This window comes from Eumetopias jubatus, unplaced genomic scaffold (genome assembly GCF_037043125.1).
Source record: "Eumetopias jubatus isolate StellerSeaLion01/CBP00866 unplaced genomic scaffold, mEumJub1_p1.0 scaffold_9, whole genome shotgun sequence".
NCBI lineage: Eukaryota > Metazoa > Chordata > Mammalia > Carnivora > Otariidae > Eumetopias > Eumetopias jubatus.
Window position 1 is genome coordinate 66160894 of NW_028274815.1, and position 22673 is coordinate 66183566.

At 42.4% G+C, this 22673-nt stretch overlaps 1 protein-coding gene across 4 annotated transcripts in view; it reads right to left on the minus strand.

Moving 5' to 3' along the window:
- The window catches only part of EML6 (EMAP like 6), a 268188-nt gene that overhangs the window by 31405 nt on the left and 214110 nt on the right, over positions 1–22673 (minus strand). For 2 of the 4 annotated variants that reach the window (XM_028103992.2, XM_088026534.1), the window contains exons 24-27: positions 19387–19475; positions 15535–15711; positions 9426–9627; positions 9180–9306 (exon numbers count right to left, since the gene is read on the minus strand). In XM_028103992.2, coding sequence (XP_027959793.1) covers positions 9180–9306; positions 9426–9627; positions 15535–15711; positions 19387–19475 — 595 coding nt within the window. Of the gene's footprint in view, positions 1–9164; positions 9307–9425; positions 9628–15534; positions 15712–19386; positions 19476–22673 lie in introns of all 4 variants that reach the window. The other 2 variants (XM_088026532.1, XM_088026533.1) reach the window with 1 other exon arrangement.

The window sequence follows — 22673 nt, forward strand, 5'->3', positions numbered from 1 at the left end:
ATCATGAAGACAAGATAGATAGTGGATGTGGAGAAAGGGAACCCATGTGCCCTGTTGGTGGGATGCAAGCTGGTGTAACCACTGTGGAAGACAGTATGGAGGCTCCTCAAAAAATTAAAAATACAACTACCAGATGATCCAGTAATCCCACATCTTGGAAATGTATCTAAAGGAAACAAAAACACTAACTTGAAAAGATATTTGGACCCCAATGTGTGCAGCACCATTACCTACAATAGCCAAGACATGGAAATAACCTAAGTGTCCCTCAAGGGATGAAGATAAAGAAGATGTGGTATAATAAAGAGTAGAATATTAGCCATTAAAAACAGAGGAATTCCAGCCATTTGCCATATGCTGTCATTTATATATGGAATCTAAAACAAACAACCAAACTTGCAGAAAAAGAGACAAACTTATGGTTACCAGAGGTGGAAGGGAAAGCTGAGGAGAACTGGAGGAAAGTGGTCAAAGGCACAAACTTCCAGTTTTAAGGTAAGTACGTACTAGGGATGTAATGGAGAGCCTGAGGACTGTAAACACAGCTGGGTGGTATACAGGACAGAGAGTAAATCTTCAGAGTTCTCCTCTCAAAGACAAGGTTTATTTCCTTCTTTTGTATTGTATTTCTATGAGAGGAAAGAGGCTAGATGAAGCTACTGCGGCGATATATTTCACAATATATGACAATCAAACCATAACGCTGTAGGCCTTACATTTATACAGTGAGGTCAATTATTTCTCAACAAAACTGGGAAGAAAACAGAAAAAAAGATATATTGACATTTACCTACTATTGGATGATAGGGAAATGAAAAAATATATATGGGTACAAAATATTTCCCCTGACAGTAGCTCAACCTTGTAATTCTTTATCATTTAGGACAAAAACACTAAAGATGATATTCAAATTTAAAAGTGATTTTCTAATTATATTACAGACCCCCTCTCTGGAAAACAAACAGTATTTAATTAAGACACAAGCCTTGCTTGATAAAAGTCTATAAAAAGGTTTGTTTCTTGAAACTTTTTCTTACAACACGATTGGGTATGTTATAGAGCCAGGTCAAAGAGCTGAACATCTAGACTACATACATCTAATCAAGAGATGACTAGAACTATAAATGTCATCATTTCTACACTTATCCACAGTTCATAAGTAAACTACATTAAACTGGTGCTAAGACAATACAGTTTAGGTGTTAAAAACGAACTCTTCTACCTCAGACATTTTCCTAAAGGGAAAGACGACCCTCCCAGTCTGAGACGGACAGGAGAGGGGACAGCAAGCCGAGGGCCTGGCTGAGGAAGGGGAGACACACTTTAGCTCAGTGTGGGATTCTGATTGCTGGTCATAAGTTATGCAGCTTCTGAGGTGAGAAGGCAGGGGGAAGGGGTTGAACCTCTCTTTCTTCAAGTGAAAGGTGGTAAATATGTTATAAAGATAGAAACAGAAAGAGTCAATTCCCACATTCTTTCCTTCATCCCTGGACAGCCAGCCAAAAGCTGCAAGCCTCAGCACTTGTTAATCAAGGACCTTGAACAAATACAGACTGCTGACTCAGGTGCCGTGAGAACACAACCCCTGAGCTAACCTGAGTACCCATTCAGAAGAACAGAAGTTACTGAATATTTATATGCCAATTTCCATAAAAATACTTCACTTGGTATTTATTTTGTATTTTTCATTACAGAGTTAGGTTTTTGTCTGAATGCATGTTCCAACTAAATATATCAAATAAAAATCGCCATTATTCCCATTCCCCATGCAGATGGTTAATCTAAGCAGTGATGGGAGGAGGAGATGGGGACAAGTGTGTCAAACAGGAGACATTTCAAAATCAGCTAGGAACCATGGCCCAATCATGTGAAACTTGGGAGACCAATGGCTGGTCAGCTCATTTGGATCTTATTAACAGACCACATGCTACATTTGGAGATATTATAGATCCTATCTACAAGTTATGAAAAAGATATCTTCGTGATCCACCTGTGTTGCGATCATGCACTTACCTCATACCCAAAATTGGGATTGCACGGTAATCCAATCCATACAAAAAATTGGGTATTGGCACTAGATACTTGTAGAGCTGTAAGTTTCTAATTTTTTCTTTTTCTTAATGTGAAAATAAAAACCTCTGGAGATGGGCCAAAGACGTTCACACGTTATTTTTAAAGATATGTGAGAATATGAAAATGTGAGTAAAAATAATCAATTTTAAAAAGTGACCATTCTCAGTGTACTAATATTTTCTACAGGTTAATTCTTCTGACATCCCGAGACAGGGGTGTAAAACTATGGCTCATCAAAACTGATCCATTTAAAATTAGGTAGAGCTTTAAATGTCTCTAATAATTCTTGATACTGATTTGGTTATATTTACTGGTATCTTGAAATGACTGTATATATTCAAAGGCATTTATAAATTATAGGAATTACTGTTCAACAAAATGGCCAGAGGCTCTTTTCTGTGATAATAATACTAGTTTCCATTAGGAAAAAAAAAAAAACATGAAAGGAGCATGAGCAGGATATTTTCCACCCTTCCCATGTCTACTCTCCACCCTTCTCTCCTCCTGCTCTGAGCCCTCCAGGGCTGGCCTTTGACGACCCTTCAGCTCTGACTGGCTTCAGCTTGAGAGGGGCATCAGTGGAAGATGAGAGGGTCAGAGGAGAATGCAACTGGGGAATTTATTCCCCGGAGAGCTCCTTGCTGGGACTGAGGTCGGTGCCCTTTAGCCTTCTCCCTCGGGTCTCAGCTCCTGTAAGGCAGTCTGCTCCCACAGCTAATGCTCCCCACATCTGGCAACAGCTTCCCCCCACCAACCTCTGGACACAAGAGTGGTGGAGGGGCTACCCCATCCCTATTGCTTCTCTTAATCCTGCCCACACCTTTGTGACTAGTCCTTTCATTAGACTCTCCCCAAATTACTTCCTTTTCAGAGCACTCTTGCTTTCCTGCTGGCGCCACAACTGACAGAGGGCTCAGGTCACACCTGAAAGACTTAGGTTATACCTCTCACGGTGCACTAATTCTAAGAAATTCTATCTAAGATAATAGGTGCCCTATATTTTTACATTCTTTGAAGCCAACTTCAGAGAGCTCAAGCCAAGAATCAAAACCAGAAAAGGAAAAGAAAGCTTTCTCATCTTTTACACAACATGATCCAATGTAATCTTTAGAAATACAATATATATAATATGGTGCACTGAAGCATAACAAATGTCCTATTAAAACAAGGCAAAAAAAGAGTTAAATTTAAAATATCAGTTTACCTCATGATCTTAAAAAAAGTTGCTTTTTTTTTTTCTTTTCTATTTTAGGTCTACAACAATTTAAGCCACCTCCAGTAGTTATGGGGAACTAGTGTGCACCCACCGAAACCAGATTCCATGCTGGGGCAGGAAAACCATTGATGAGGATGGGACCAACCTCTTGTCAAAAAACAAGAAGAATCTCAGAAATACATGGTGGTACTGTGAAAAAGCCGCAGATACCAACCCAAAGAAAGGTCTGCTAAAGACCACACAGTGACAATTTAAACATTAAACCATGATAACAATAGCACCATCAGAATCGGCTGCCCCGAAAAAGGTTATACTATTACCTCAAGAGACAAATAAGAACTATGCTTTTAAAAAGGAATATATACCAACAGTAACCAATTAACCAGTGCTCAGTTTATCATCAAAACATGAGGACAAAAAGTATGAAAAATGATTTAATGGATTTTTCAAAAGAAAACAGTAATTTGTTTCACTGATATGACTGACTTTGAGTTATCCAAGTAGTTACCAGTCTGAAATGTCCAAAGTCCTTTTCCTGCTAAGTTGATGCTATGAATGCCAACTCTTAGGCCAGAGGGTAAAGGATCAAAAATGGAATTAGATGCACCTAAAGCTTGGGCCTTCTGGGTGATGTCTCTTAAAGTTGACCTTTCCTCCCTGTCTTACTGTGTGCACTGGTCATGGTCACCTGGGGAGTGGCTAAGCACAGAGCCAGAGTTTCTGGAAGAGTCCGGGAGGAGTTCTGGGCAGGGTGGGGGGTGGGGGTGGGAGGGGAGGATTCAGTTCTATGGGAATTACACGGGAGTTTCTGGTGCCTGGTAGAATCCTTACCCTACAGGGGCATCAGTTACATTCCAGGAGGAATTTGAAAGACTAGGGGAAGCTGGTTCTTTTAGAAGACAGTGTGTTACCTTCTACTCTATGTTTCCACTTGGTGTATCTTTTGTCATAACAAACACAACCTTTACATCCTCTGACGACCTCTTCTAACATTCGTATTACTATTTAGTTCTGCAAAACAAGCACGTGGCAAGGGCAGGAGCCTATGACTGTCCCAGCCAGCAGGGGATGACATGCACGTGGACCAGAGACCACTACGTACTGGGTCTCACTCTCTCTCCCTCCAAGTGGCAGTTTAAAAAACTATGCTCATTCTGTCCTCTCTTTACCACTGTCTATTTGGCACGTTAGGGTGGTCAACATTATCATCAGTCACAGGACAAGGAAGAGCTTTATCTGGACCTGGATGAGAAGACTTCATAGCTCCCCAAGATCCTGGATGTGGGGCTGGACACAGTAACTGATTGAAACTCTCTGGGGAGGGGCTAACTGTGTTTTCAATCATTTATGTGGGAGAGCTTAAAGTGGAGCATTTTAAGAGTGCGTATATGACCAAAAAAAAAAAAAAAAAAAAGGTGGAGGGCAGTAGACATGTCCTGTTTTGGGTTCATATAGAAATCAAATTTTGGGGGCACCTGGGCGGCTCAGTCGGTTAAGTGGCTGCCTTCGGCTTGGGTTGTGGTCCCAGGGTCCTCCGACAGAGCCCCACATTAGGCTCCTTTCTCTGCAGGGAGCCTGCTTCTCCCTCCGCCTGCCGCTGCCCCTGCTTGTGCTTGCTCTCTCCTCCCCCATCCCGTGTCAAATAAATAAATAAAACTTAAAATCAAATTTTGTTAACCAGCTTGGATTTTTACTTCTGGTAGAGGTGATTACACTACTAGTCTATGGGTGGCATATAATCTACTTACTTGAACAGTCAGTAAAAGGCTCATAGTTTACAGATCACCAGTGATTGGGTCAAGGGTGGTCATGTGACCCACCAGAGCCAATAAAACATTTGCAAGGACTTGTCAATCAGCAGTAGTTCTTTCCTGCTGGGCTCTAAGGTCCAGGCACTATAGTCATTTTGCTACTTGAATTGCAATAACTGAGAGAAAGCAGAACTGAGATATGGAGAGAGAATGGCAAGATGTGAGTTTCCCTATCATGTGACACCTGAAGTCACCCTATCCCTGGACTTTCAGATATGTCAGCCAATAGGTTCCTTTTGCTTAGGCCAGTTTGGGCTAGGTGACCTCCCTGAAACTGAAAGTCGTACCTTATAAATTAGAAAATGACATATCAACTTGGTGTGACCTTGGTAAAGTGGTGAAAGAAACTTCTTAATTTTATAGGCAACTCTAGTAATCTGGTGCTGAGCAAATTTCAGGGCTTTTCTCCTGATGAGTTCAGGAGAACTGTTTTTACTGAAGTGAGAACACACTATTTTGGTACTATTTCTTGTGCTGTGATGATGGTAGGCGTTTTGTATCTTAAATTGCTCTGAAAACCATGCTTCCCCTCCTGTTTTTTTCTTTTCTAAAAAAGAACTGACATTTAAAGTATTTATTAAGTAATAATTTTAAGTTTGCAGGTGGATGAAACAGCCATAATATTGAGAAAACACAGCAAAGTAGGAATGACACCAAAAGTTGAAAGCAAGAGGGTGTGTCAGGGTGGAGGTGGGAACATGAGAGGCAGGAGGGGTTTGGAAAGGTTGCTTGAAGACCAGAATTGAAGTCAGCAGAGGATGAAGAAGAGCACTATGGGGCAGCCCTAAATATGCAGATGAGGTCTAAAAGCACAGGTTCCCCAAACCTGACTTTCCTCAGCCACATGCCACACACGGCAGGTGAGCAGCAGGATTACCCAAGAGTTCACCCGAGGTTGGGTACTGGCTAGACCAGTGTGGATAGATGAAAGGGGCAAGGCATCCCAGTGTGCTAGAGCAAAGTTGAAGTGGGGGACCATGATACTTGATAAATACTTGGAAGGGATTACATATTTGGTAGGTATAACTCATTATTCTTTTGAGAGCAATTACAAATTTCTCTCCACTTTCCCACTTCTCAAGAGATTGGAACTAAATATCACGTGACTGTTGAAGAATCAAAACTCATGGTGTGTTAGAAATTGTATAAAGAAGCACAGTCCAAAGCCTCACAGCTCTTTTAAAATCAAATAACTGAGTCTAATTAGAACCAATCTAGGACTATCTGAAATGTGAGGAATTAGAGATGCAGTTGCTTAAAAACTTACTGGTGCATAATGTGCAGCTGTCTGCAAAGCACTATTAATAATATGTTGGATCCTGTGCTCATTTCACGGTTCTAAAGTGGAAAAGGATTTAAACCGGAAGTAGAATTTTCTGAAACATTGGTAAAAGGCAAAACAAGTCCTTGCACTGAGAGGCTGTTCCGAGCCACACCTCTTGCAATTCTCCAGTGTTTGTCTCCCATTAGTCTTACTGGGGGGCATGTCTTGGCCCAGATGTTTAGAAAAGGCACCCAGGTACCCACAGGTATGCCTGGGAGGGAAAGGCGAAGGGCAGGTCAAGAAGAGCCTCCGTCTCTCCAATCAGGAGGGTTTGAGGGGCCAGAGGGAAGAGTATCAGGGCTGACAGTCCTGAATATTGGCAGGGAGAAGCCAGGTGCTGCCTGGCCCCAGACTCTTCTTGTCTGAGCTCCCCAGCATTTCTGTCTCTGCCTCTCTCTCTTCTGCTTGGGATGCTGGAGTCCACAGAGCCCGTTTCTTATCCCAGGTGAGGACTCAGGTGAGGTATTTGCCTACCTTATTGCAAGAGTCCTCCCCACCCCACTTTCCTTCTCTCATCCTGCTTTTTCACAAAGTCTCTGAACATCCCGCCTTGTCTGGTGCCCCCTTCTCTCTTCTGCAGATCAGATGCTGTCTACTGTCATATCTCTGAGGTTCAAGTTCCCCTAACATTACTGATGAGGACTGGTGGAGACTGCTTGTTTTTGGTTCTGATTAGGATTTGCCCCCATGGACACTGTTGATTCAGACACCATTTGCTGCTCCCTCCCTGCTCACCCCTTCCTACTGTGGTCGAGCTTTGCTCCCAGCATGCCTTGCAGCTGGCATCCGGCTCTCTGGTTACAGCCCACTCTGGGAACTGAAGCTGTCAAGGCTTTTAAGTTACCAAGGATGTTGCTCTGTGTAAAAAAGGCTTGATTATTCCTCCGGACCCTGTATTTATCTCAAAAATGTTTTGTTCAGTGCATGTTTTCTTCGCTACACCCTGGTGTGAATTATTTTAAAATGTCAACAGAGTCCTGAAATGCCTATCCCTATATCTCTTAATACTATGCAGCATTTTTTTTTTTGTATATATAAAAAAGTCAGTCCTGTGGCTGCTAATGTACATATGACAAGTTCCCAAACTGATGTGGTGAGGTAGCTTCTAAATTCTGGAGTTACTGAAAATTCTTAAAGGTCCTCTGTACCTTCACGTCTCACACCTTTTCCTAAATTGAACAGGGATGAATATTTTTACAGGCCTACCCAAAGAGACATCATGACAAGGGGAAGTTCAGATGAGCCTCAGTTTAGGTTAGAAACCAACTGCAGTGTTTGGAATTGGGAATTTGCTTAGATTTCTAAATCTTAGTGGCTGGCCTAAGTCTCAGCATGATGAAGCACTGGGTTGTAGACATCAGCCAGAAACAACCTTGGAATAATAGCCAAGGCAACTCATTTCATAATGTTTTGTGACATTGGAAGGTTGAGTAATTTTTCTCCCAAAAGAATGTTTAATTTAGGCCAAATGTTTCTAAAGGTGAGGTTTATTAAGGCACTTATGTGCATATGATTCTTTTCTTTCTCTATTCTAAGTAGTAGGCCCTTAAAAATTATTTTCTCTTCGTGGCCTCTAGAAAAACCATGTTGCAAGAAGATAAACCATAATTTACAGACTACTGCAGAAAAATCTCTAATTTTTTTTTTAATCAAAAGAGAACTCTGAATCTTCACAGTGACATCTAACAAAAATGTCAGGGATGAATTGGGGATTTTTGCAGCAGATTCCATCTGTTTGTGTATAGCACCCCCACTGTTTATCAAGCTTATTTTAACATCTAGCAATGAACTGAAGCAGGAGGGAGAAATATTTCTTTATATTTACATTCCCACCTAATTTTAAGAAGTGATAGATCAAATTTTTGAAATAATTATTAGGCAGAAAGCCACACTGAATGCAAAAAAAACCAACTTGAATCTCATTAATTATAGTGGGACAAAGGTACTTGTGAACACCGAACCCATGTCATTATAAAGAACCCACAGAGAATTCTTAAAACATTTTTGTGATCCATTAAATTCTCTTCAGATGTTAGAGTTTTAGCGAGTATTTATCCTTCCTAGTATGAATATGGTAAATGAAGAAACTGTAGTAACTGGGAGCTTTTTTCTTAAAAATGCCTAAGTATTTGGCTATTGCCCTTATCAATACTCACAACAGCACATCAAAAAGGTCTAAAATGACATCTGAAACTCTCTTTCTATATAAGGATCCCGAGGTGACAAAACCAAATTGGTTAGGTCTGGACTCACCAAACCCACCTGAACAATCTTGGGCAGGTGAAGACACAATGAGAGAAGGTACGCCAAGTGATACAGTGTAATGCACAGACTCTGGTAAGAACAGAGGATTATTTTTCATGACCCACAAATATTCCTCCAGGACCTTAGAAGCCCTCCCACCCTCTACCCCTCTAATCAGCATGTCTCCTGTTAGCCATCACATTCCAGACAGTGTGTGGCTATCCTGACATCCTTCCTGGGCAAGGGGAAGCCTGGTTCAACCAGATCTCACTTCTATTCAAGTCATATTCCACAACCAACTTCTGCAAAGGGTAACCCACCCTTTGCCACATAGCAAGGGGCCGTGGGCAATTTTCCCCAGTTTCAGTTTGTATGAAGGTTAAGACTCTGTGCATATACACAAAAGACTAGCTGAGGTAGCAACTCTGAGGGCAAAGAAAATGAACTCTTGTTGAAATCAGTTTCTTGTCATCAGATGCAGTAAATGCAAACAAACCTGGCAACACCATACCTTTCTTCCACTGAAACTTCCTTCAGCTGCTGGTGTGGTTTGGTGCCTTCCATCTCCCTGATGCTCACCGCATAGATCTTGGTGGTATAATCAATGGCCTTCTCTCTAGCAACGTCACTGTCATAGCCTCAAACAACGGAAAGGAACAGGGGCGTGGAGTTGGTTGGCAGTGGGAAAGGGGAATGTGGGGGAGGGGGGGAATGTGTAGGAAGGGCAGCCGGCTTGCGGCAGGCGGGGCTCACTCACCTCCGTCCTCTTCCACATCCGTGTCCGACTCTTCGCTGTCCACCAGTTTGCTCTCTTGGGTCCCCACAAACTCCCTCGTCCAGATCATCAAGGCGGTGTCGGCACCGCCGACCGTGAGCAGCACAGAATCGCTGTGCAGCCACCTCACGTTGGTGACGTGCGCGCTGTGCCCCACATACTTCTTGAATCTTGCATGCTGGCCCTGTAAAACCAGAAACCCGTGAGCACCCCTTCCACAGTCTCATTACTCCTGTCTCCAGACTACTTCCTCCGTGTTCTTTTCCAGAGTGGCTTCTAGTAGATACAAATTAAGCAGTCAATCTAAGCAGCAACTTCCCTCCATTTCTTTAGAGTGTAAGCTCCATGAGGGCAGGAACTCGGTCTCTTTTTTTTTTCCTAAAACATTACCTGGCTCATCATGGGTCCTCAGTAGGTAGTTTGTGAGGGAAGGAACGAAACGTTAGACTACAGACCCTACTTCTGGGAGCCTAATGAAGTGTACAAAGCTTATTTGTTTCTCTCAAATATTAAGTGTACATTCTCCACGGGTCTCTAGTGTAAACTCCTAATGGTTAGTCTGGCTGACATTTGAGATCAGAAGTGTCTTCACAGTCATCCCCCATAGTGGCTTTTGTACCACAGCCCAGGCTAGGACAGAAGAGCAAGGGACCACTTATAATCCTGGGGCCTAAAGTAAGATTTAAAATGAACACAGCAGTTTGTGCCACGGATACTGGAAACAGTTTTCACTGGCAACACTCAAATAATTGGTTTTAAAACAAAGGAAGCTCCTTTTCAACAAGCATAACCAAATAAAAGAGCCCAACTTCTGAGTGATTATGGAAAGCTCTTCAGAGTTGCCCACCCAGGCCACACAGCATTCATCCCAGGTGCGGAAGGATGAGGGTGGAATATGAGTCGGCTGCTCACACTGGGCAGTCCTGACATGTGGTGGAAGCTGAGGCTGCCACCAGAAACCAGCTTCCATTTTTGGCTCATGAGCCATGGCTTGGCAAAAACAGCTCCAGCGAGAGCCATTTAAAGAGGGAGAGTTTTTCCATCCTCTCAGCAACAACCAGAGAATACCCTGACCAAAGTGGGAAGCTGCATGCTTTTTCTGAGGTTGTAAGAGCGCCATCGGTGTCCCTGATGGAAACTGGTCTCAGTAACAGAAGAAGCTTCCAGAGGGTTTTGGACTGGCATGCTAAGGAACCTGAAACCAGCACAGACACACGGCAGGAGATAGGTGCAGCAGAGTGTATGACTCTAAAATACTCTTAGTTAAGATCTCTCTGAATCGGGCAGACCCCTACCTGACAGCAGAGTGGAAATGCCCACTCCCCAACAGAATACCGAGTGTAGAAAGATTAGGGAAGCAGACAGGCAGGCCATATTTCCAGGAAGCCTTCCAGAGCCACTAGTTGCTAGAAAATAGGCACATTTCCTAGCATTGGAAATAAGGAGTTCCAAGGGAAACCACTATTCACATAGTTCTATGTGAGATCATGGGAGCAAAGAGGCCAGCTATAGTGGCTGCAGTCGTGTGTCCTGCTGGTCTCCCAGCTGGAAGCAGGAACCTACCCACTCTATCTACTACACATACAAGCTTATTTCTTGAGGTGGACAAAGAAAAAGAGCCTGAGGAATGCTGCTCCATACCCCTACTTATATAACGGGATATACGGTTTTTAGACAGGATGAAAGAAGAAATCCAAAAAGAAAGGTTCAGGAGAAAAAATATTCTAAGGTGATCATAATCAGGTTGCAGAGGGAAAGAAAGTGACAGAGGAGAAAGAGGAAAAAGTTCTGAGCCACTAAAGCAATTTAACAAAGCTGAGATTCTTGCAGCAGAGGTGGATTAAAGATTCTCAGAATATGAAACAAGATCACTGCTCCATGGAACAATAACGGGAATTCGCAGTTCCTAGACATTTCCAGGAAACTAGCTGCTCCCCCAGGAGGAACAGGCCAGCAGGGATGTTTGGTGGCTCCCTGAAGGCTTATGAAAGGAGCCTCCTGAAGACCTGGCAGAGCTGGTCCGATGAGCTGTCCTTCTTGGTCACCATGTCAAACCACGCATTTGTGTATCACTCATCAGGACTCACTACCACAACTTGCCTCTTCCCCTGAGTCATGACAGAACAGAGAATCTGGAATATGTCCCCACAGGACTGGGTGTTAACTGCTGTTCAGTGAGAAATTCCTGAGAATTTGATGAAAGCAATGTACCCTCTCCCCAGATTCACAACATTTCACATAGAGTTTCTCTGCCTGTAATACTTACTGGACAAAGTTCCTCTCAGAAGAACCATTCTCTAGAGCCTTTGATTTTCCGAGAAGGAGACTTGAGAACTTAAGGGTGGGTTTTAGAAATGTAAATGACATGGTGTATTTTAGCCTTGCTGGTAGAGTGGAAGGGCACAGCTTGCAAGGGAATGGAGGCTAAGGGAACAGTTGGCCAGCTATATAGATGGCATCCAAGGAGAGAGCTGGGATTTCTGCTACATGATTTAAGGTACTAGAAAAATGGATGGACTCTGGGAAAGAAGAGTTTATTCCAGGGAGGCTAGAAATAAGGGGACTAATACCTCATCAAGAAGATTTTAAACTGTAAAACTGAATATATAAGAGCATGTATTAGTCATTGCAAGAAAACTGCCTGGAAGATAGGCCAAGTCACTCCTGGGAACAGAGAACAAGAAAAAGAGTCAAGAAGAAGCCCTGACATTAGAGTCTAACAAATGGAACTTGGACTTTGAGCAAAGAGATGGCTGTGTGGTGATGGGATCTCATTAAGACCCGATGACATGGAACTCAATGCTAGAATACTGCAGTTGGGACAGTGTCTTAATGTGGTAGGGCTGTTCTAACAAGATACCACATCCGGGCAAGGGGGCTTAAACAAAAGAAATTCATCTCTCACAGTCATAGGAAGAGGCTGGAAAGTTTAAGATCAAGGTGTCAGCCGATATGGCTCCTGGTGAAAGCTCCCTTCCTAGCTTGGACACACTCTCTATGAGAACACAGCAAGTGTGCTTATGGCCTTTCCTCAGCGTTTGTGTGCATGGAGAGAAAGAGTGAGCTCTTTGGTGTCTCTTCTTACAAGAACACGAATTCTATCGGATCAGAACCCCAGCCTTATGTTCTCATTTAACCTTAATTATTTCTGCAAATTCCCTCTCTGTATATACAGTCACATTGGAAGGTAGGGCTTCAATATATGAATTTTGGTGGGGAAGCAAATATTCAGTCCTTAACAGATGGAGAACTTTGTCCCACATACTCAGAGCACTGGAGGAGTATGACTATACAGCTAGAAATATTCATCAGCTTGAGTCAACATATTTAGGAGGGAAAGTGTGCCAGAAAAATCAGATTAAGACAAAGAAGAGGAAGAGAAGTGATACTATCAAAGTAGTTTACACTGACCGGGGTTTTCAAATGCTTTTAAATTATGAAACTCTTTCTTCAATCAGATCTTACATAGTAGAACTCAAGAGTAAAAAGAAACAATCCAACTTAGCATCGTGGATAAAAGATTTGTACAAATACTTCACAAATGGTCAATAAGGAAACAAAGAAGTGCTTCGTATCATTAGTCATCAGGGAAACATAAATTACAAACACAATGAGATCACGTTATCTGCTCCTGGGATAGATAAATTTTACAAGTTGGACAACACTGAATGTTGGCAACTGGAACTCTCTTACCTTTTCTATGAGAATGTAAAATGATACAACCACTTTGGAAAAGGTTTGGCAGTTTCTTAAAAAGTTAAATATGCACTTCCCCTATGACCCAGAAATTCCACTCCTATGTATTTACATAAGAGGGAGAAAACATGTCCACAAGATTCATCCAAAAAATGTTGATAGCAGCTTTATTACAACCAAACACTGGAAAAGCATGTGCCCATTGATAGCCGTGTGCATAAACAAACTCTGTTCTATACATACAATGGAATTCCATTCAGCTACAGAGTAAAAGAAGCCAGATACAAAACAGTACCTACTTGATCATTCCATTTATTTTATTTTTTTAAAAGATTTTATTTATTTATTTGACAGAGAAAGAGATAGTGAGAACAGGAACACAAGCAGGGGGAGTGGGAGAGGGAGAAGCAGGCTTCCCGCCGAGCAGGGAGCCCGATGTGGGGCTCGATCCCAGGACCCTGAGATCATGACCTGAGCCCAAGGCAGACGCTTAACGGCTGAGCCACCCAGGCGCCCCTTGATCATTCCATTTATATGAAGCTCTGGAACAGGTAAAACTTATCTATGGTGAAAAACAATGGAATAGTCTTTTCACATGAGAATAGAAGTGGTGGGGGGTGAGGGTGGGGATTGACTCAGAAGTTAGCATGAAGAAACTTCCAGGGTTGATGATAGTGATCTATATCTTGATAGGTGTTTGGATCATGTAGGTGTATGTATTTGTCAATGTTCATCAAAAGGCCTTAAGGGGCACCTTAAGGGGTGCCTGGGTGGCTCAGTTGGTTAAGTGTCTGCCTTTGACTCAGGTCATGATCCCAGGGTCCTGGGATCAAGTCCCACATCAGACTCCTTGCTCAGTGGGGAGCCTGCTTCTCCCTCTGCCTGCAGCTCCCCCTGCTTGGTGGCATCAAACATAAAAAGGTCCTGTATTCAAAAGGGAAAACATGTAGACTATGGCAAATATTGATTCATGAGTTGATGTAATCCCTGGAAAATTCTAAGGTGAATTATTACACAAAAGGTCAATAAACACTTGGAAAAGGAAGTAATGATTACTCAGCAGCGACAGGGGTTCACTGTGAACTGCGTATCTTTTACTGACTGGTTTATTAGAAGGAGAGATTAAGAAAAAAAAAAAAGAAGGAGAGATTAAGGATACCAGAGACATAGGCCATGTGGCTTGTAGCAAGATATTTTCCAAGTCATTAATGATGGTCATTGGACTAGAGATAGAAATGCGAGCTCGGTGATAGCATAGTCAGGTAAATGTAAACGTCTATGATTGACTGAGGAACTTGAACTCAATGTGTACGCTAATAAACAGAATATCAAAATGAATGGGGCTCCTGGCGGTGCCGCTTGGTTGTTCTAGTCTTTTTTTTTTTTTTCTCCCCATGATTTAAAACTTCCCCTTGTGAAATGAGACGATAACGTGAGGCTGAAAAGGAAAGTAAGTATCTTGAAAAGGTATTTAAAAGATGCTGACAGGTTAGAACAACAAGGTGTAGTAAGATATATATCTCATTTGGGTACAAATATAAAGTTCTGTACTCAAATTTTAGAAAATCAATTGTGTACATATGAGGGATAACCTAAACATTTTTTTTTTTTAGAATGAAATCTATGATTCAGTTGCATAGTGTGTCAGCCCACAGAGTTGGTGCCATTTTAGTTTGATTTAATCCAAATACAAAATCAAAAGAAGAAAGAAAGAGTCCCACTGAGCCTGAGCTGGTCAACAACTGAAGTGGTGCATTCCATTTCAGATGAAAGAGTCTGGAATGGAACTGATAACAGGGAGTGTACTCAGAGGCAGGGGCAGCCGGAAACCATGTCCTGTGGGAAATGGCTGAAGAACCGGACACATTTAGGCAGGAGAAAATGAGATTTCGGGGAGTCAAATATTATCTTCCTCCACACAAAGACCGTTAGAGGAACTGCAGTTATTTAGTGAGGGTTCAGAAGGCAGAACTTTGGCTAAAGAGAAGAAATTTCCGCTCTGTATAGAACAGAACATTTTGACAATTCAACTATTTAACAATGAATTGGGCTGCTTTGTGAGGTAGTAAATCCCTCCTCCCTGGACGTATGGTAGTATGTGTTGGAAAGACACTGGTCCAAGACATTGTGAAGAAATTCCTCCTTCACAGTTGGTGAGGTGTTGGATTTAATGGCCACTGAAGGCCTTTCAAGGAGGAATTCGATACCACGAGAATCGGACTTCTATAGTAAACTAGTCATGAGGTGTTTAGATAGCATTCATAACAAGAGGGCTGCTGATGACATTAATGACTGCTTATGCCTTCCATATTTAAAAATCCACTTAGATACGATACATAGATTTGAAGTTATTAATGAGACTGAGCAAGTATATATAATAAACATGCAGTATTACCTTGACAGGATAGGAGAAAAGCTTAACAAAGCCAAAATCATCTCCAGTTGCTAGGAGGGAACAGTCTTTGGTAAGACTGGCCGCATTGACATCGGTCACGTCGCTATGCGCGGGCCAGATGCCCTCGCAGGTGGGCCCCAGGATGCATGTCCATGTGTCCCACTCGATCTTCTCAATCTTAAAAAGAAGGAAAGAAAGTTAACATACTTTCGCACAACCTAGAGATCTTTTTTAATGGAAGCACAGTCACAGTTGGTGTGCAACGTTGCATTAGTTCCCAGTGTACAGCACGGTGACTGGACAAGTCTATGTGTCCATTGAGCTCTGCTCAGCATGAGTGTAGCTCCCATCTGTTACCATCCAGCCCTATTACAATACCACTGACTGCATTCCTTATGCTGTATCATCTGTTTTTCTTTTAAAAGAAACGATATGAAGCAGAGTCGTTCTAACTAACGACTTCGCCAACATCAGGCATTTGTGTTGTGATCTGAGGTGCGGAAGTTCTAAGCTGCATTTTCTGAGTGGCATCTGCATTATCTTAGTAAACACTACAGTCAGATAGCCATATATTTTTCTACAGATAGAATCAACATTTCAGAATTGTGGAAACCAGAGAGTAAGAAAGTTTTTTAGTTCTTCCCTAGATATTTACCATCGTTGAATCCATAAGCTGGATCAGGGTTTCTCAGTCTCAGCACTATTAACATTTTGGGCCGGATGATTCTCTGTTGTCAGGGGCTGTCCTGTGCGCGGTAGTATTTTAGCGGCATCCCCGTCTTCTACCCCCTGGATGCCAGCAGTCCTCCTCCCCAAGTTGTCCTCAGACATTGGCAAATGTCCCTGGGAGAGGGGGCAAAACTGCTCCCAAGTGAGGACCACTGAGCTACATTGATCACTCGGGCTGATCAGTTAGCAAACTATTTTAAAAAGTCACAGATATAACTTTTGTTTTGAAGGGCTGCTTTCTAGAAGGAATGAGTACTAAGATTCTGCAGCTAGCACAGAGACTATCTTAAAAATCTGAAGGATTGTTCATATTGCATTGCCATGAATGTGTATTTTATCCTTTAACACTATTTTGTCTGAAATTCATGGACAGAAGACTTAAAATTCGTATAGGTCCAACCCTGATATAATCTAGGCTTTCCTTTTTAAAATAAACAACAGTAACCACACTTTGTATTAGACTTTCCTGGGGGCTTTGATCTGCTAGTATCCCTTAGCATTACAGAGAAACGGCAAGATAAAGATGCAGCTAGGGTATTAGTCACAAAACGTGGGGAGGTGTTGAATGTGTTTTAGTTACTCAAATGTCTCCTCATTTCATGTTCTGTGTCCCTTCTGGACCCATGCAGAACTGGAACCAAAAAGCTGCACTGGCCCTAGTGATTTGGGGTGCCTCGGGCAGGACCGCAGACTGAGGCGACTTGAGGTGGCTTAAACTGGCCTTCACGGGAAGAGAAGGGAACCATTCCTGCTGGTTGTACAAGCAGGCTTTCTGGCCACTGACTCCCTTCCAGGTTCTAGATTCCATTTCTTAGACCCTCCTGTCCATCCGCAGGGCTAGCACCCTTTGTGCCACTTTCCCTGACCTTGGTATCTAGGGCTCACCCTGTGGTCACCCCAGCAGCTCACCCTTGGCCAGATCTGGGCACCATGGTCCCCAGGCAAATATCTCATTTGTTGGAAGCTATGGAAATTGCATGTAAAATGGAACATTAAGAATGACCCCCTGTAACTCGCAAAACCCCAAGGGGGTAAACTTGTTAAAAAATCCTGGAACTTAGATGGAAGAAGGGTCCTCAAAGGGTCTTTTCCACAGCACCTCACCTTGGGCAGATGTGCCATTACCATCATGATTTTCCAAGGGAAGGAACTGAAGCCCAGAGAGGTGAGCCACGTCCAGCACAGCCGGCTTAGGAGCAGAGGGGAAGCGAGCTCAAGAGAGCTGGCCTCCTAGTTTAGTGTGGCTTTAACTGCACCGGGCTGCAGCAGGAGGATTTAAATAGACATTTTAATATTTGTCATACTTCACAATTTGCTCAGTAAGCTTTGCATTAGCTTCACCATGGTTGTTTTTTTTTGTTTTGTTTTGTTTTTAATCTTTCGTGGAAAGAGGATTTCCCAAATCCTTCATATGCAGCTGAAGGGCCTGACAGTACTGGTAAAGGAAATGCTGAGCTGCCTCTCTGGTGCTCTGAGGGGGCAAGACCAGGGAGGCCCAGGCGTGGAAACATCAGCTGGATGGCCTCCCCAGACAGCAGCACCAGACATCAGCCTCTGGGATACCAACTGTGTACCACAGAGGGACAAGTGAGCTCTTCACGGCCCGAGCCTGGCATTGCAAGAAGCCTCGTAACATGAACTTCCCTCTTGTGCCTACTCTTCTTATATGTAGTAAGTGCTCATTGGTCCCAAGTTGGCATCACTCCCCCTCCACCACTTGGTTAGACTGGATTTTATTTCAGTATACCTATTTTGGGGCACCAGAACATGAAGGGAAAACACAGATGCAGTGGTGTAAAATGATGCTTAACTACACAGGAGAAATCCAAGAGGCCCCGTGGTCTAGCTGCCGAGTCACACATGGACCCCTCAAGACTGGGACCACAGCTCCACGGTTCTTACTCTCCTGGAGCTTTCATCTCCCTCTCTGTAAAAGGAGACTGACAACCATCACACAAGGCACTTCTGCAGACAAAAATACAGGCATATGAAGGGCCCGGCACATTCACCAAGTATCCAGTGAACAAATGACATAAGTTAAAATATCTCTTACTCAAGGCAACAGAAATTTCTTTTAAAAAGTTAAAACAGCAACTATTCAGAGATAAATAAATTGGGATCTGGGAGTGAGAGCAATTGATTAGTAAACAATTTCCATGAATATGATGTCATCATCTATAACAACTTCTGTTTCTTACATAATGCATTTGTACTTCTTTTAGAAACCACGAAAACATCATGAATGCGCCCATGTCCCAGGGTCCCTGGGGGCACTTTGCAACCATGGGATAGTTTCTATTACCAGCAAACTGCAGTTCCAGAGAGAGGCAGATGCCTGTCCCTCAGCTGTGTATCCTCTGACCCCTTTCCCTCTAAAGAAGCAAGATTTCCTTTTCTTTCTTCAAAGGTTACATAGCAAATAAATTGCCTCCTGGGGCGAAGCGGAGGTCCTTAGTGCTCTATCATGCAATTACCTTTTCGCCATCCACATTAGCACAGACCCTGAGAGAGCCACTTGCCCACAAGAGCAGCTGAGCCTTTAGGATGGCATTAGGTCATGGATTCAAAAATTGTATATAGGCTTTAATTTCAACAATTAAAAAATGACGTTAAGTGGCCAAGGACATTAGGAAAACAGGGAGAAGGGAAAGAGTTTGATACAAATGGATGGTCAGGCTGTAGATAGGTTTTGTTTTGAAAAGTAATTTCTCTCACTGTTGTTGCAGAAGGTATTACTATATAACAAATAGTAAAGAGTGGGAAAGCATGTTTCAACAATTGATGTTCACAGAAAGCTGTGCACAAAAGGACAGGGTGTGTCCAGTGGAAGAAGTACTACGTGGCATCCAAGCTGTTAGCTTAGTCGGTGGCTTCCAGCAGAGGGAAATGGAGCTGAAGGCTGACTGCACGAATACATGATGCTACATCAGCAGCCCGGGGAATCCACAGGTCCTCAGAATGTAGGGAACCCGATTAAGCAGTCAGATTTAAGACGCGAGCAGGCTTAAAGGTACACTGAATATAACCCATACTGAGGGATAATAAGTGACAGGTTTTTATTTAAAATGCACATATTACATCTTCACAAAACACTTTTTAAAAAGCTCTGTGTAGGACTATTACCTCTGAAGGTCTTATTATATGCCGTTTGCCTCTTGGAGCTTCAAAAAAGAGTTGTTCTTTGGCACCCGAATTAACTTGCAGTAATTTTCCTGATATGAGAGAATGAAACAGAAAGACAATTCACATCTGCATTTATCTTTCTATTGTAAAGAGATAAGCACGGTTGCAACTATTCTGATTCATTTGAATCATTCTCATAAATTGAGCAAATAAATGGTGAATTCTCCAGAACTGCATGTAAAGGTGATTACATGGCATGGTGTAGGCCCCGAAGCCAGGAGGTTGTTAATGTGCACCTCATCCCTTTTCATGTGGCCTTGCACATCCCTCCTAGAATCAAGCCTGCTATGTTTTACTCTGTTGCAAAGGAAGTACATATTTTTCAAAAGCTTGACAAAAAGCGGGATTTTTTGCTCATTTGCCTGGTTGCACAAGCGTGCAGTAAAAGGAAACGGCTTTGGCAAGAACTATGGCATCAGAAGTGAGAACCCTGTGGCAAGCATCCACATTTATCCAGGCCTAAATTCTAAATTTGTCCTTTGAAGTTTAGAAACTGGAAGATAAGGATGTGTAAAACAACCTATAAATCCCCCCCATCTTACTTGAAAATTTGTAAAGAAATCCAAGATTTTCCCAAAACAAAGTGTTGAACAAAAATGGTCTTTTGGTCTGATGTAAAATTAAAATCTTGGATTCATTTTGATTAATGTTGAAAAAGATTAGATACCCTGATTCTCCTCCTAACACCTCACTAATTCTTTATGCCTTGAAATTTAAATGACTGAAAAGATACAGACTCTGATATTTTTTCAGCATTTTTAAATCACAGGACATTTCAAACACACATAGAAGTAAGAAGAGTATGAAGAACCCCTATGTGCCCAGTCAATGTTCAGCTCTAAGAGTTATTAGCACATGGCCCAACCCCATTCCATGAGCCTCCACCCAGGCCCTCACCAGGTTATTCCGAAGCAAACCTCAGATGGCCTAATATTTCATCTGTAAATAATTCTGTGCATATTTACATCATACTATTTCTTCCCCCGCTTTTCCCCCACAACTCTGTACATCTAGTGGTCTTGAAATGTCCTTCCTGAAAAAGTAATTTCAAAAAAGAACTTTGTGTCTTCTATCATGCTCTTTAATGCTCAGGTGGGTACCACCTGGGTCTGCAGGCTGGTTTGGCTAACCTTCTGAAGATGCAGGTCTATTTCTCAGTGATTAATTAAAAATAATTCTCTCTAATTTTGTAACTGAAAACCTTAACTGTTTCTAATTTGCTGGGTTATAATATGGTGATGAGGGGCCTTGGCCATGAGGAGCAAGTGAATCTGAAAACATTTCCTTAGAAAGGGGCACATTTCCCTGAATTTATGGCTGAACATACACAAACAAGAGAAAAAAAAGGTAGTTAAATTAGTTTTGGCTATTTAGTATTATAAGAAAATGAATAATCAATATTTTTCCAATGACTAAATAGACCTACAAAGTATTTTTTAGGATTCTCAAGAGGAAGTGCAAATAACAAATGATCTGGAAAAGGGATTAAGGGATTCAATGAAAACAGCCTTTGATTCAGCAGCTAATTTTAGATGACTTCTGGCCATGAGATACTAAGAGAATTCAAAGAATTATAATTCCCAGATAATCCCAACAATTCACTCTACACCATAGTTTCAAAGGTAATGTTTTACCTAAAGAACACCCTAAAATTATTAGCATAGTTAAGTGAAGCACTTTATGACTGCAAGATTATTAGAAAATCTAAACACAAGAGACAAGCACCGGAAGTGCTCTCCAGCACCATAATGCCCATGCGGTACCAACCTAGCTTGTGCCCCTTCCCTGAGAACTGCCCCCCACCTTGGGCTGGACCCCTGTGGTCGTGTTTGTCCTCTGGAGGACAATGACCCAGGACGGGCTGGGCCAGAGATGGGAGTGGGCACTCAAATTCTCTTTCCATGGGACTCAGAATCTAGGAGACCCAATCAGTGGGTGCCTAGCTGGGATAAGATGTGGACTTTGGAAGTGAGGGTGGCATTTTGGGGTGACTGAGTAGACCGAGTGCAGATGAATTAAGGAGAGCTGCCTGTGCAGAGAGAGGGGCCAAAAACAGACACCAGACCGAGGACAGCAGTGGACACTGAACCGAGCTGCCCCGGAGCAGGAGAGGAGAGAAGAAGGGCAAAGTGCCTGCTTGGTTTTCTGGTTCATTCCTAAAGCCAGTTCCTCAGGAGACGTTGCTTCCTGCTCTTGGATTCTATGAGCTATCCTTGTATCTTCCCAATAAGCTCATTCTTCATTATGATTTTAAAAATTTTAAGCTGAGTGGGTTTGAGTTCCTTGCAACCAAGGATATGAAGGAATTTTAAAAAATTGCAACAATTCTTTGTTAGGTAAGTGGAATTATGGGTGTGATTCTTTCCCCTGCCCCCACCCTATTCTTTACTGAGGTTATTACTCTTTTTTTCTTTTTAAGCATAGAGAAAATATTTAGGTCATCACTCTTTTTTTCTGCTGCCTTCTGCTCTGTCATATAAGCACCGAAATATTCTGAGAACAGAAGCAAAGAGCAAAAAATCTGTATAATCCATGTATAATTGCCCCTTAGTAAGAGTAACCCTATTCTTTCAGAATCCCCAAATTTTTATTCACTAGAAATGTCTACTCACAAGGAGGAAGAGAACTGGAAGGTCCACATGTCCTCATTACTAAGCAGGCATAGGAAACCACAATCCCCGCAGGTGTATAGAGCTATAGAATCCACAAAATGATTCACACCCATCATCCCAGTTGCCATATGATTTACAAGTTAGAACAGTTCCAAAATTCATACTAAATGTACTAAATATATCAGACCATTTGCAATGAAAATGGCAAAGAGCATTCTATTACGGCCCAAAGTGTTCACTGGTAAAAATCTTATAGTCCTGATATTTCTAGAAACGAACTACTATCAGCTAGAAAATGTTCTTCCCTTATTTTATCTCTCCCCACATTTTTCTTTTCTTTCTCAAGCATTCTGTACAGGAGCTTTCATTCAGGGGTAGCTGATATTCCTGCAACAGCCTGATGCGCTTTCTGGTTTCTTAGGACCCGTGGTTGCCATGGACACGAAAGGCTGCCGCGTGCGGCTAGTGACTGCGCCGCTATCCCCCACCCCTGACGAGCCAGCTGGCTCTGGCAAATGTATTCACTATTTTTGACAAGATCAAAGGAATGAAACAGATCCCTGCGCCTGAATTCTGCTCTCTACCCCTGCCCGACCCTCGAGGCCCTGCCATGAG